The sequence below is a fragment of the Gossypium hirsutum genome, chromosome D02 (genome assembly GCF_007990345.1).
Source record: "Gossypium hirsutum isolate 1008001.06 chromosome D02, Gossypium_hirsutum_v2.1, whole genome shotgun sequence".
Classification (NCBI taxonomy): Eukaryota; Viridiplantae; Streptophyta; class Magnoliopsida; order Malvales; family Malvaceae; genus Gossypium; species Gossypium hirsutum.
Window position 1 is genome coordinate 4,732,662 of NC_053438.1, and position 16,327 is coordinate 4,748,988.

General features: G+C 31.2%; 2 protein-coding genes across 2 annotated transcripts; both read left to right on the forward strand.

Annotated features, from left to right (window-relative positions):
• Positions 1–368: 368 nt before the first annotated feature.
• Positions 369–1,505, forward strand: LOC121214452 (uncharacterized). The gene has a single exon (XM_041088114.1). It carries the CDS (start codon positions 450–452, stop codon positions 954–956), a length of 507 nt encoding a protein of 168 aa, XP_040944048.1. The 5' UTR covers positions 369–449; the 3' UTR covers positions 957–1,505.
• A 10,308-nt stretch (positions 1,506–11,813) lies between these two features.
• Positions 11,814–16,008, forward strand: LOC107927619 (linoleate 9S-lipoxygenase 5). The gene is made up of 9 exons (XM_016858731.2): positions 11,814–12,205; positions 12,685–12,974; positions 13,049–13,295; positions 13,372–13,710; positions 13,786–13,871; positions 13,942–14,049; positions 14,138–14,442; positions 14,566–14,829; positions 14,952–16,008. The coding sequence occupies exons 1-9, from the start codon at positions 11,980–11,982 to the stop codon at positions 15,718–15,720; spliced, it is 2,634 nt and encodes an 877-aa protein (XP_016714220.2). The 5' UTR covers positions 11,814–11,979; the 3' UTR covers positions 15,721–16,008.
• Positions 16,009–16,327: the final 319 nt, after the last annotated feature.

A 16,327-nucleotide genomic window follows, 5' to 3' on the forward strand; every position in this document is an offset into this window, starting at 1 on the left:
AAATAATAATCGAATTTGAATCTAAATCTAATTAATTTAGTGAAGTTTCATACTAGATTTTTTTTAATAATCTTATTATAGATTTTGATCATATTTATTCTTTTTAAGGTAATGTCTAAAACTACCCATAATCTCTCTCCCAACTCATAAATAAAAAAATAATATGTTTCATCACGCTCGAATCCGTATTTTCTTATGTTAACAATAATACCCATACCAATCGAGCCGCTTAAAATACGACTCAAAAACATAAAAATAAGATAAGATAGCTTAAAACAAGGGCAAAGAATAATGTAGACTTGGAAAATCATAATCCGTGGGGTCACAAACCAATAATCACAGCCATTGATGAAAGAGAACAAAAAATGTTCATCCATGGAGTCTCCTTTATATATAATATTTCACCATACACAAAAAAGTTTGTCCAACACACTCATTTCACACCAGAAATGAACGTAGTTTCCAAATCCCAAAAGACCAAACTCTTAGATTCATTCAAAAGAAAAATGCCAACCTTAAGCATTTTCCCTTTCGGCGGCTGCTTCGACGGGTGCCGAGACCACACCCAACCTTCGGGACTCGGCACCAGGGTCTGGAACCACAGCGACCGAGCTGTGGAGCTTCAAGTGCGGGTAGGATCGATCCTCAAAAAGGTTCACACCTTGAAACCAGGGTGCTCCAAGAGGCTGAAGTGTAAGAGCATATACAAGGCGTACATGCCCGGGTTGAGCGACGGCAATGGTGGTGGAGGGATGAAGAGCTTGCTTTATTACTACGACCAAACATGTCACCCATACATATGGGTCAACGACACGGCGGCTGATAGTTCGAGGATGGTTAAGCAGCAGTACATTAGCCTTGAAGATCTCAGGGATTGTTCTGAGATTAGGATTTTCAGAGATCATCAACGGGGTTGCATTTCGGTTCGTAAGAAACCGAGGCCTGGTTTTTGTTAAATTTGCTTGTTAGCTCCTCCATTTTTAATTTTTTTGGGGTTTTATTCATGATTTAGTCCCTAAAATACACTCATTTTCTTACTTTGGTACCTAAAGTTTTGACTTTATTCATGATTTGGCTTTGAATTATACTCGTTTTCTTGTTTCGATACATAAACTTTTTTTCTCAGCCACTTTTATTTCTGGGTGAACTGAGACGAAAATAATAGTTTAATTATGATCAAAATGAAAAACAAGTATAATCAAAAGTTAAATTATGAATTAAGCTTAAATTGTCGAATTTTTATTTCGATTTGAGGAAAAAATGGAACTTTGTTATTTAAGTAAGAGAGTGATGCACACATCAAGGGATTAATGTTTGTTTTTCACTCATTTATTTTTCTTCTTCCTTGTATATCTTCATCATGACTTTTCCCTGTCTTTTATTTTGTGCATTTGAGGAAAAACAATTTCCCTTTTGAAACATGTATGCCAAGAAGATGCTATTGTATTTTGTTTTTCTTTTTTTATAATTTTATTATCAGTTCTAATTACATCTGTTCTTTTTGACACAGTGTTTATAACTATTTATATCTCCTCTCTAACCTATAAATGGAAGGATAATGCGTTTCAGCACACTCAAACTCACGTTTTCCTGTATTGATAACAATGCTCATATTAATTGAATTAAAACTCAATCGATAAGATGCTATTATTTTTAAAAGAAAATTATATATATATGCATGTATGTGTGTGTTTATTTGTTTCAATGATCTCAGTTAGAAGTTGTGTAACCCAAATTCTTGTTAAAAAAAATACAATTGGTCAAATAGACTTTTTTTTTTCAAGATCTTAGGAAATAGACCAATTTTGGAGAGAGTGTATGAAAGTGTATCCAGCTGACGCTCTTTCTAATGACATGTCAAGAAAAGCACGTCCAACTAGACACGTTTTCTTTGGAATTTTCATAAAACACTTCCGACTGGGCATGCTTTCCCTAACATGTTAATAGAAAGTTCGTCCAGCTGGACACGCTTTCACATTCCCTCTCTAAAATCAATCTATTTCCCTAAATCTTGAAAAAAATTATATTTAACCCATTAAAAAATCAACACATTTAACTGCAAAAATGATGCAACTTGAGAAAAAAAAATCTAGAAAACGAAGAGTAAAATGATTGACTAAATTTGATAGCTTAGCAAATAAGTTAAGCACATTAGTTATGATGTATCTTTCCCATGCCCCACCATTTTTTTAAGCTTATTTTGATCTTAAAAGTTAATGCACTTTTCGTAATTTTTTATATGATTAATATTTTAATAATTATTTGGTGAGTAACAATAATAAGGTAAAGCCCGAACAATCAACGTGACTCGAATCCAGGTCACACCTGAGACGACGAACACCTTTGACCATCAGGCCATCACATGGGTTTAATATTTTAATAATTTAATCATTATATTTTATATTTCATTCATATAAATCACGCGTGATAAATTAAATGGACATTAAAAATATTTTAACTATTTATTACATAAAAAAATTTCAACCATTCAATATTGACAGGATAGAAATATCAAATTAATTCGAAAATTTACATGCATGAATAACAATATAAATTGTACAAAAAATTATAAAAGTACGTGAAATTACTATATATATATGGTAAAAATCTTATATCAAGAAAGTAAAAACATTATTAATATTGTAAATACGGATGTTTTAAAAATCTTTAGTTTTGAGATTCTCGAAACTTTTATAAAAAAATTATTATTCATTTTTTTATTTTCTTTATTTTTAATATTTTAGCTTTTAAAGTTACGCGACAATTTTTTAGTTTTCATTTTAAATTATATCGTATAACATTTGAAAAGTCATTAATGATCAAATTAATAATTTTAATAATAGAGAAACTTATTAATATAATTATGATAATTTGAAAATGTAATTAAAATGTTAATAATTTGAAGAGGAAAGTAACTTATAATATAAAAAAGAAACTGGATTCATTGCAATTTATTAAAATGTCATATGACAAACCTTAAACTTTCATAATGAAAAGAAAATATAAAAAAATAACCTTTGAAGTAGCTTAAAATTTTAATTTATTTGCATTAAAATTTTCAAATAACTTTGTTAAATACTTCTAAATAAATTTATAATAATATTCAATAAATTAATTTTTGAGAGTATATGAGTAACTATAATTAAAATTAATCATTATAAAGTATAATACATCATAATGAAAATACTTCTTGACTTAAACTTGAATAAATTTAGATTGGATCGACATAAATCTAGAATAAATCTAACCAGAATTTACATATAATTTATGTATGATAAAAGTTAAATGAGTACTCAAAATTCCAAAACTTTCTCGAAACTTTCAAAATTCCAAAACTTAATTACCATGGTTGATTTTTTTAAATAATTTATTCGAGATTTGATTTTATTTTATTTTGGTGATCAATAATTTAATTACAAATTAGAAATTCTATCACGCGTATACGTGTAAAAATTACGTATTTAGAATATAGGTATGTATTTAAAAATAAAGGCAACAAATAATAAATTCAATATATACGGAATTAAGAAGGAAAAAATAGTTTAAATTGCGACTGAAAAAGAAATTAAATAGATAAACACATCAAATTAACAATAATAAGTGCACCCAATTGTTTATTATAGTATTATCATTTTTCTATATCAAGTCAAAATTTTTATTTAAATGATAGTACGCACAGATACACGATGTGGGTGGGAGAAAACATTTTATGTAAAAATTTAGTCAATAATTATTATTGGTGTGGTGGTAAAGAACTTGAACATGTGTTTAATCATTGGATATGTTAATTTTAGTTTTTTTTATTTATTTAAAAATTATATAAAAGTATGAAAACACATCGTCAAAATAATAATAGTCATCATTTAATAGAAAAGGAAATTAATCTTTTCCCAACTAAACTAGTACTCGATTAATTCAAGACCGAAATGATTCAGAATTTTTAAAATCTAAATTGATCCGACCATAAATCAAGTTGATCTTTTTTTACAAATAATATACATTCAAATAATTATTGTCAGAACTGATCATTACAAACCACGTTCGAATTATTATAAAAAATAAATCTAAATTTAGACTATACTAAAATTTGGATTAAAATTTCATACATTTAAAATTTTAAAATTTTCAAAACCTCAATTTATTCGACTTATATTTTTGTTTTTTTATTTATTATTACTTAGATGGAGTGATGGTTAAGGTTGAAAAATAAAATAAAATAAAATTAGAGAGGTAATGATGCATGAACATGAAGAATGATTTGGGAGATAGTATTGATGGCAAGTTGTTAGGGATAATAATGGAGTTTCTTAATTAATATGCATTAATGGGCAACCAAATGTGTTTGCTTTTTTCTTTTGTATTTCAATTATTTTGGTTCCCTATTCAAGTCTGGGTTAGAGAATAATTATGGGCTAACTTTTAGTTATGGGTTGCCGATTGTGTCATAGTTTAATTAATATGGGTATTGTCATTAACATAGGAGGATGTGAGTTCAAATGCGTTGAAGTGCATCATCTTCTTATTTATAGGTTGGGGATAGAGGTGTGCAAATTTCGGGTAAAATTGAATTAATCGGTCGGGGATCGATTAATAATTTTTTGGAAGTTCGGTTAACGGTTAATTCGGTTCGAAATCGGTCGGTTAACCAAATTTAATAAATAATATTATAATATATAAGCATTCGGTCGGTTCAGTTAATTTTTTGGAAATATAAATTAATCAGTCGGTTAATTTTTTTATATATTTTATACTTGTTTTAACCAAAAATAAAAAAAAACATATAAATTTCGGTTAATTCAGTTAACCGATCGAATTAACCGAAAAAGTTTAGTTCGGTTAATTTTTTTGAAAAAAAATCGGTTCAGTTAACGGTTAAGGGTTAAAAAGGGTCGGTTAATGGTAGTTCGGGTCGGTTAACCGATTGAACACCCCTAGTTAGGGAGAGGTTATGGGTAATTTTAGGCATTGTGTTAAAAAGAGTAGATATAATCAGAACGAGATTATGCCATTTAATATTGTTTTTTTTATAAATAAACTCATTTTTATTTGAAGTATTGTTCTTTAGGCAGTTGACTAGTCCCTCAATAACCAAAGGTATTGTCCCCTGATGGGAGGGTTTTGTCTCTCATTGCTGAAAGCCAATATACCTTAAAAGGTTGCCTAGTAAGCTTGATTCATAGAGTCGAAAGTGTCTCGGTTGGTGGATATGCAAAGCTCAAGGACGAGTATGAAAGCCTCTTAAGGTAGTCCAACCGGTCAACGGAGGCCCTTAATATGCATGACCAAAGAATTTAGTCATTGTATTGCATATCAACGTACGATTAATACATACGAATAACTATAACTAGAATCAACCATTACAAAAGTATCAAACAAAATAAATTTAAACACAACTAAAATATATCGGGACTTAAACCAAAATAAATAAACTTGGAGAGAACTTAAAAATATTATAATTTATTTATTTTTCAATAAATAATAGTAATATTTTTTTATTAAAAAATATTGACTCATATATGAAAACCCTTGACCATTGAAACACCCCCTATTGTGTTATTTTTTTGGCCCACACCTATTGTGTGAAGCCCATTCATTAAAATGAAATTTTAAACCCTAATTCGACCCATAAAGAAATTAGGACCAATTTACTCAGTCAAACCTAAATCAGATCAATTTAAACTCACACATTAATTTAATAACATGTTTATGTTGTTAATATTTTTATATATTTTAGTTATTTTTTAATCTTTTGTTTGATTAATATAGTTTTTACCCGCGTTTCGTGTTGGGTTAATTCTTTTATTTTTTAGTTAAATTATAGAATAAAAATATTAAAGTTACAATAAATTCAAAATTCTTATGCTCTTCGTATATATGGAATTTAGTTCATTTACTTTTCAAAATTTTTTAAAATTTATTTTCAAATTGTTGGGAAATATTTATTTTAATATTTTTAGTGTATTTGATATATTGTATTTTTTTAATTTTTTGTATATAAATATAATAATATAAACAAATTTTAATATAAGTGGGCAGTGTTGCACTCGGGTTTTAGTATTTTTATCCGGGCTAAGCTTGGGTAAAATTTTAGGCCCAATTTTTAGGCCGAGCTTGAGCCTAGAAAACAAGCTTAAATTCTATTGAGGCTCAACCTGGCCTATGATCACCTCTAGTTGTTAACCGTATTTTTCTATTTTTGGTTCTTAAATTTTTTTTTATCTATTTTGACTAATTTTCTTTTAATTTTCCGATTTGGTTTACCATGTTACTAAGATCAATGGGAAGCAAAAAGGTTGGTTTGGTAAAATTTCCCTTTTCATAGTTTAATATAGTTATAAAGGTCATTTGATTTTGATAGATTTTGGGGAAAAAAAGTTTACTTTTAATTATTTTGACTTTGTATAAAAAATATTTATAATTAACGTTGTTTTTTAAAAAAATTACCGTTTTATTTTATTTATTCATTGTTTCAAATTTATACATATTTAAATATAATTTTAAATTTCGATTGAGTTTTAACTTGATTGGCATGTGCACTATTGTCAATGTAAGAGGATGTGGGTTTGAGCGCGCTGAAGCATATTATCATCCTATTAATGGGTTGGAATGGGTTATGGATAGTTTTAAACATCGTGTCAAAATAAATAAATAAATTATCACCCTGGGAAGCAAAATCCATAATAATTGTATCTAAGGGATAAATCCCAAAATTATACATGAACTTTGATTTAATTTGTAATTTGATACATAAACTTTAATTTGATGCAATTATACATATGAAACTTTGATTGTGTTTCAAATGTGTACATGAAATTTTAATTTTGATTCAATCATGCACGTTTAAAGAAATAAATGCATCGATTTATTTTTATATTAGATAAATATAATTATATGTATGTAATATAAAAACATAAAATGATGTTATATCAATAATTTTGTTAATAATTTATGAAAAATTGATCAAATCAAAATTTCATGTATAAAATTACACAAAATCAAAGAACATGTATAAAATTACGCATTAGACTAAAGTTCATATATAGATTTGAGATTTATCCCTAATACCTAACAAACTAAATTTTTTTTCTTTTTTTTTTTGTGAATGAGAAGAGGAAGGCGAAGCTTTAACTGCAATGCGATTAGCGCAACTTGAATCTAGGTCACACCTAAAGCGGTGAACGCTCTAATCATTAAGCCAACACACGGGTTGAACAAACTGAACTTTTTATGCTTGCATTTAAAATATTATTATAGTGTTTTTATATGTTTAATTTTAATTAATTAATTACTATATTAAGATCCATAAATGATTATACCTAACATCATGCTTTTATTATATATATATATATATAAAAGATAGTAACAAAACCTAATATAAGTATATATTAATGATAAAAAAAAGTAAACTTTTCTTTATCAATAAAATAAAATAAAATTGTCATTATCCCACGAAACTTACTAGCAAACCATGCCTAATACAAATACACAGTTAATAATTAAATTTAAAATAAAAAATATCTTATTTTGACTAAATATTTGGATAAATTTTTTATAATGATAATCCTAATTTTATACTAATTAGCAATTATTTAATTTTCCATAATATGGAAATCAAAATCAATGAAGACTTTATGTAAACAAATTCAATGAAGACTTGCAAATGCATTTTTTTTTAAAGCAAGATGCATGGTTAATATTATTAAAATTTTCCAATCAAAATCTAGTTTATCACACCATCATTTTTTTAGTCATGTGGCTATCAGTCGAGTATTTTTTATTATTTCATAACGTCGCACCACTAATTTTAATAATGTTAACAGTTGAATTTAAATTTTTTAAATGTAAAAGATAGAGAAACTAAATTCTTAAAAATAGAAGTATATAGACTAAATCTCAAAGTCACACAAATAATACAACAACTTAAAAGCATATTTTAATAATTTTATGATGCGAGTCTCAAGGCCCAGTTTTAGACCGATGAATGCGATGGACTCACACTATCTCAATGCCCAACAATAATGTCAAAGATTGAGCAAATCAAATCAAGATTCGATCAAATACAGGATTCGTCGATGACGAATCTTTTCGAGGAAATGGGGAATGATACATGCACGGATGGGGTGGAATTTATTAAATTCCATTCACTGAAGCTACCAATTTTCAAGCTTAGAAAATCAACAGACTTGCGACAACTTTTTAGATAGGATCTTGACATTTCTGAATTGAAATGTCTACATGGCGTCTGAAGGAATACCTATCATTTTTTTTTACCAATTAAATCTCAAAATTTTCAACCAAGCTACTTAAAAGTAAGGAGAGCAATGAAAAAGATTGGGGAATGATTTGGTTAAATTTATTTTTCATGTTTTAGTTAGAAAGGTCATTTTCATTAATTATACCATTAACCTCTATTTTGTTGTATAAAATATAAATGAATTATAATAGACGACGTTTTAAAAAAATTCCCATTTTCATACTTTCATACCTTAAGATTTTGACTTAATCTAGGAAAGTAAATCCTATATTATATAATATTTAATTATTATTTTAAATTATCACTTTCGTATGTGTGAAATCTATAATATGTGCCATGCCAATAATAAAAAATTACAAAATACTCATTCAATTATTCTTTTTTAGTTATTAATTATTAAATGCGTTTGGAAGTAGCGCCATACTTATTACATTCCGTAAACCTCTCCCAATGCGTTTGGGAGCAGGGCTATACTTATTACCTTCCGTAAGCCTCCTCATGCATCTGGGATAGAGGTGCTCATGGGCTGGGCGGCCCGCCCAAAATATGAGAGGGTTTAGGTAAAAATATAGGCTCGAAATATGAGTTTGGGCAAAAAACGAGGCCTGTTTAGAAAACGGGCCGGGCCTCGGGCAGCACTTTTTTGGTCCGGGCCTGGCCTAGCCCAAAATTTTTATTTTTAAAATATTTTTAAAATATTTTTTTTATTTTTTAAAATTTTTTTGGTGTTTATTTAAAAAATGGGACGTGCTCGGGCTTATGAATTTTTTTTCCAGGCCTAGGACACAGGGCAACAATTTTTTGGGCCCGCCCGAACCTGGCCAGTCCCAGCCCATGAGCACCTCTAGTCTGGGAGTAGTCTATTATATTACTTTCGTAAGTCTCCTTTATGATTAGACAGAGTTATTAGTAAGTTTGTTAATTATTAGTAATTATTATTAATTCTTTTTACTTTTATTTATTTTTTTTATAAAATATTATTCAAATATTCGGTTTTGAAGAAAAAAGATATCTGTAAATTTATGTTGTAATATAATTTATTCCAATTCAATGGTTGAAATCATTTTGGATTTCATGTTTCTCGTTATAACTGTCATTGTAAAATGTATATTTATTAGCATATATTTAAAAATGGAAAAGTAATTTTCTTAAAGCTACTCAATTTGCCGTATTCCAAAAGCTACTTAGAAAAATTATATAAAAAATTTATGATAATGATTGATTACTCAAAATTGGTTGATTTTTTAAAATAATTTATATTTAATTAAACGTCAGGATGGAATCGAATAAAAAAATTTTAAGTTAATCGAATTTTCGAATTTTAATTTATCAATGGATTTGAAATTTTCTCGAATTGAATAGAATATTATTATTCGAGTTAAATTAAAAAAAATAAATATCGAATAAAAAAGCTCGATGAACTGATGAAGAAGAAGAATGGAGGAAGGGATTTTGATTTAAGGGGGGGGTTTGAATGAATTGATGAAGAAGAAGAACGGAGGGTTTGAATGGATGGACGATTGAGCTTGAAGGGTTTGATTTGGGGGAAATTGGGAAAATGGCGACGGTGGTTGGTTGGGGCAGACGGGCTTTGAGGGAAAAATGATGGGGCAAAGTAAAAGGGTTTGGGTTTGGGAAATATAAATTTAAAATTTAAAATAATATAATTTGTATTCAATTTATTAGGATTATTTGAGTTATTCAAATTTAAAATTTTAACTTGAGTCGAGCTCAAAATTCAAAAAAAATCTAGTTACTTTGATTAACTCAATTCGAATAATTCGAAAATTAAACTTTTTTTTTATTTTTTTCGAGTTGAATCGAATTTTACTCACCCTATATTTAATAGTGAAAAATCTTGCCGATTGAGTCTTAGTTCGATTAGCATGACATTATCGTCAATGTAAGAGGATGTGGATTCGAGTGTGCTAAAGCGACTTATCCTCATATTTATGGGTCGAAGAAAGGTTATGGGTAGTTCTAAACATTATGCCAAAAAGAGCATATATGATTAAAACTTATAATGAGATTTATTAATTGAATTTGATAACTTTTTACATCTTAATTTTTAAATATTTTTTTATCCATTTTAGTTATAAATTTATTAGTTTTTTTTTCTAATTGGTCCATAAATTTGGTTTTCGTTAAGATATGACGACGTGATACTTCGAGATTGTGCCAAATAGCTTTATATAAATTTTTAGATAATGATGTGACATAATCGTAAAGTATGACATCATAACAATATAATGAAATCCAAGTTCGGAGATCAATTTAAGACAAATTATCAGATTCTGAGACTAATGTGGACCAACAAAAAAATTTTAGGGACCAAATTAAAACAAAAGTTACCAACTTTATTCCTTATATTATTTATTAATTATTCTTAACCACTTTTGGGGAAACCTAAGGTTAAGTTACCAAAGAAAAGGATAATAATAGAACAATGGCTGCTAATGAAAACAAAGTATATGTCACCTAAAAAAGTAAACCATGTGTGAGAACCATTAAAAAAAAAGCATGTATAAAAGGCAATATATACTTTTTTTTTTATAGCTTCAGCCTTGTATGTATAAAAAGTATGGGTTAATTGCACTAAACGCCCTTGAACTATGACTTATTATAAATTGGTCCTTAAACTTTAAATTATTCTAATTACATATTTAAATTATTGAAATTATGTCAATTTAGTCCTTCTGTCTCTAAAATCGTTAATTTAACTATTAAATGACAGGTCGAATTTTATGTGACACAAATTAAAAAAATTAATATTGTAAAAATGGATGTTTTAACAAACTTTTACAGAAACTTTATCATTCAATTTTTTTTTTCGACGTAAGATGTGATGTGCTATTTAACGATTTTAGTAACAAAAAGACCTAATTGGTATAACAGTGAATGTTTGGGATATAATTAATCTTTTTTAAAAATTTAGAGACCAATTGAAAAAGAGAGTAATAATTTATGGTGTAATTATCTGTAAAAGAATAAACATTGGTACTATTTCTTCGTTAGAAAGAATTCCACAAGTAGACCAATAAACATTGACCCACACTGTGCTCGCATCAGTCCTTTAGTTATCTATAATTAAGAGAGAAATCCTCGGGTTATGGTTTGATTCTAAATTAGTTCATAAAATTTTAAAACATTCTGATTTAGTCCTTGTTTTAGTCATTTCTTTGACCTAGGTATTAGCTTGGGTATTAAAAATTACTAGAGAATATTTGAAAAACATGGATTAAATTTGAAAGAGATGTTTGCTTTTTCTATGGTTGGCTTGGATATGATGCGTTGAAAAATAGATGAAGATGAATATGAGTCCATAGAGTATGTACACACGTGATAAAAAATAATAATCTACGGGTTTTATCAATACGACATTAATACTTTGAGGGCTCACTGAAAAACAATTTAGAAATTTCATTAAAGGTCAGGGACCTTTGATGAAATTAACCCAATAAAGAAACTATGAAAACCTTAAAAAGCCGAAAAGGACATTGTCACCAGTTGTCACAAGGAAGTATTTAAAAGCCTTGACTTTGTCCATCCAAATCCAAGTCAAGAAAAAACCCATACAAACTCCTGTTTTCACCCTTTACTTAACACCTTTGTCTTTAAAAAATCTTGGTTTCTCTCTTTCAATTCATTTATCAACCAATTTGAAATAGAAAAAGAAAGCTTAAATCTTTTGCTTTGGGTTTTTTTTTTTCTGGGTGGGTACTGTTATGTTCAACAAAACAATGGTGAAGTGTTGTGGGAAGCCAGAAACAAATGATAAAGGCATGGCGGAAGAGAAGAAGAACAAGAATAAGATCAAAGGAGCATTGGTTTTGATGAAAAAAAATGTGTTGGACGTTAGTGATTTAAAATCTTCTTTACTTGATCGAGTTCATGAGTTGCTTGGCAAAGGTGTTTCTTTGCAGCTTATCAGTGCTGTTCATACAGACCCTGGTTAGTTTTTGCAAGACTTAACCTTCTTCTTTTTTTCTTTTTCCATTTTTTGTTAGCTCATTCTGGTAGAAAAATTGTGTATAATTTAACTTTAATCATATATGTTTGGTTTTGTGGTTTTAATCTTAAACTGTTTGTTGCTTGTTTGATGAAATAACTGAGAAAAGCTGGAATAGACATTTGGTTTTAAAGTCTTTTAAGCAATGCTCACCATGTCACTGTTGCATACTGATTTAAATCTTGCAAGCAAGGGGAAGAAGAATTATAGTACTTGTTGATGTCATGTAGTACCCCTTGGCTCTGCGAGCTCTCGAGGGTCGAGTCAGACCATGCACACACTCTTCAGTTGCCATGTGTAGGCACTCCGAGGTGGTCCTATTCTGTGAGCTCGTTAGGGCTCTCGGCTGATTCAATACTAGTATTAGATTTTATGTTGAGGGTCCGACAATACTGAAATCATGAGACACTTTGTGTTTCAGCCAATGGGTTGAGAGGGAAGCTAGGCAAGCCTGTATATTTGGAGAAATGGGTCACAACAAAGACATCATTAACAGCAGGGGAGACCAAGCTTGATGTTGAATTCGAATGGGATGAATCCATGGGTGTCCCTGGAGCTTTCATGATAAAAAACAATCACCATAGTCAATTCTATCTCGGGACACTCACTCTTGAAGATGTTCCAGGCCATGGCCGCCTACAATTTGTTTGCAATTCATGGGTGTATCCAGCTCATCGCTACAATCACCATCGCGTTTTCTTCTCCAACAAGGTAACTTCGTTTTCATATCGTAACATCATTTGTTGTCCAGTTGTTGAATAATTTTTTGATGTATTTGATGTTAGACCTACCTTCCATGTCAAACACCGGAACCGTTACGCAAGTATAGGGAAGAAGAACTGGGGAATCTTAGAGGAAATGGAAAAGGAAAAGGAAAGCTCAATGAATGGGATAGAGTATATGATTATGATTATTACAATGACTTGGGAATGCCCGAAAGGGGTGTCAATTTTGCTCGTCCGGTTCTCGGTGGATCACCAGCGCTTCCTTATCCTAGAAGAGGGAAAACTGGTCGGAAACCACACAAGAAAGGTCAGTCTATGTTTAGCATAAAGCAACATTTATGGAAGCAAATCTAATGTAATATTTTGTTTTACCATTGTAACAGATCCTAATACAGAGAGCAGGCTATCTCTTCTAAACTTAAACATTTATGTTCCACGAGATGAACGGTTTAACATGGTGAAGTTTTCGGATTTTCTTGCCTATGCATTCAAATCATTGTTTCAAGTATTGGTCCCAGAGATTGCAGCATTAGGGGACAAAACTATAAATGAGTTCGATTCTTTTCAAGATATACTTGACCTATACGAGGGTGGTATAAAGCTACCAAATAATGACACTCTTAAGAAGATAAAGGATTGCCTGCCGTGGGAGATGATCAAGGAACTTGTTCGTAACGATGGCGAGAGATTGATGAAATTTCCAATGCCTGCTGTCATCAATGGTATATACAAAAATTTCCCCATCTAACCCTTAATTCCAAAGAAGTTGGCTTTGCTTATTATGCGTATTGCTGCAGATAATAGGTCTGCTTGGAGGACGGATGAAGAGTTTGCAAGAGAAACTCTAGCCGGCGTTAACCCGGTCGTCATCAGCCGCCTCGAGGTAAATTTAATGTGTTAATGTTCTTTTATTTCTTTCTTGTGTAAATAAGTAACTGTTAACTTTTATGTAGGAATTTCCCCCTGCCAGCAAGCTTGATCCTAGTGTATACGGGAACCAGAACAGTACCATTACAAAGGAACACATCGAGATGAACATGAATGGACTCACAGTCGAAGAAGTACTGTCTGTTACTTCATTTGGTTTTTACTACTGTCACCAAATTGCAACAAGTACTAATTGTTTGCTTTGATCATATTTAATTTTAGGCTCTGAAAGGCAACAAACTGTTCATATTGGACCATCACGACGCGTTGATGCCATACATACGACGGATAAACTCGACTAGCACGAAGACATACGCGACAAGAACTCTATTCTTACTGCAAGATGACGGCATGCTGAAGCCGTTGGCAATCGAGTTGAGCTTGCCACATCCACAAGGGGATAGCCATGGTGCTGTCAGCAAAGTTTTCACCCCAGCAGTGGACGGAATCGAAGGTTCGATCTGGCAGTTGGCTAAGGCGTATGCTGCCGTGAATGATTCTGGCTACCATCAGCTCATTTCTCATTGGTAATGAATGGTGATGAAATGCCAAAGCTCAATGTGGAAAGTTGAAAACACATGCTGGCTACCATCAACTATGGAAAGTTGTCTATGTTTTTTTACAATGGTTCTTTCCCTTTTTGTTTGCAGGTTGAAAACACATGCTGTGATTGAGCCATTCATAATTGCGAGTAATAGACAGTTGAGTGTGGTTCACCCCATATATAAGCTCTTGCATCCCCATTTCCGGGACACAATGAACATAAACGCGTTGGCCCGTCAGATCCTCATCAATGCTGGTGGGGTGCTCGAGTTGACAGTCTTTCCAGGGAAATATGCCATGGAAATGTCTGCTTTTGTTTACAAGAACTGGGTCTTCACTGACCAAGCTCTCCCTGTTGATCTCATTAAGAGGTAAGCCGCAGCTTTTTGTTTTAGTCCCTCTTTTATGATATTATTAGTCGGTCCAAATTGATAATAATGTTAACTGCTACCTTAAAATAATGACGTGGATTTTTTTGTCGATGATCTTTCAGAGGAATGGCGGTTCAGGACTCAAGCTGCCCCTTTGGCCTAAAACTTTTGATAGAGGACTATCCTTATGCTGTTGATGGGTTAGAAATATGGTCAGCCATTGAAACTTGGGTCACTGAGTACTGCTCATTTTACTACCCTTCTGATGAAGTACTGAAAGAGGACACCGAGATCCAATCATGGTGGACTGAGATTCGAAACGAGGGTCATGGTGATTTGAAACACGAACTGTGGTGGCCCGAGATGAAGACACGAGCTGAGCTCATTCAAGCATGCACAATCATCATATGGATAGCTTCTGCATTGCACGCGGCTGTCAACTTTGGGCAATACCCTTATGCAGGCTACCTCCCCAACAGGCCGACGGTTAGCCGTCGCTTCATGCCCGAACCAGGCACTGACGAGTACGCTGAACTCGAGAAGGACCCCGACTTGGCCTTCCTCAAAACAATCACGCCACAGTTCCAAACGCTCCTTGGTGTGTCCCTTATCGAGATCTTATCACGGCACACAACCGATGAAATATACCTCGGGCAGCGTGATACACCCGGATGGACTTCTGACAATGAACCCTTAGCTGCTTTCGAAAGATTCGGAAAGAAGCTAGTAGAAATCGAAAAGAGAGTCACGGAGAGGAACAACGATGGTAGATTGAAGAACAGAATTGGAGCGGTGAAGGTGCCATACACATTGCTTTTCCCCAACACCTCAGATTACTCAAAAGAAGGTGGACTCACAGGCAAGGGAATCCCAAACAGTATCTCAATCTAAATCTCAAGTTAATACATGTTCCTTAAGGATCAAGGAACTGCATAGGCATTTGCATTTTTATGTTTAGTTTCTTGACATTCAAGTAATGTCAAGAGTTGTGCATATGCTTAGCTATGTTGTGAAAAAACAAATTTGTTGTTTGACTGTTTACATTGGCATGGTATAGCATTGTTACAATGGCATTAGGCAAGATATCCAGCTTGTAGATGAAATGTGAATCACCAACAACATAATTATAATCCCACATTGCTAGCTGATACATATTTATAGTATCTTACTTTGGTTAAATATAGACCAAATCTTTTGTTCAAGTTTAGAATTTAAATTAAACTTTCCATCAGCTTAACCCCTAGTTTAAAGTTAAACATAAGTTCAGATTTGACATAAAATATGATTAATATTTAGGAGGTTATTTTTGCACTGGTTGGATCCAAGCTGTTCATGTGACAGTAATGATTTAAAGGTCAAAAGGTAAATTTATTATTATGCTAATTTATAATTTCTAAGGGACTTAAATTCGCACTCAACAATTAACCAAATGTGTTTAACATACAAGCCAATCGTGAGGTTTGATAAAGTTTTGGTTGATACAATATTGATCCTTTAA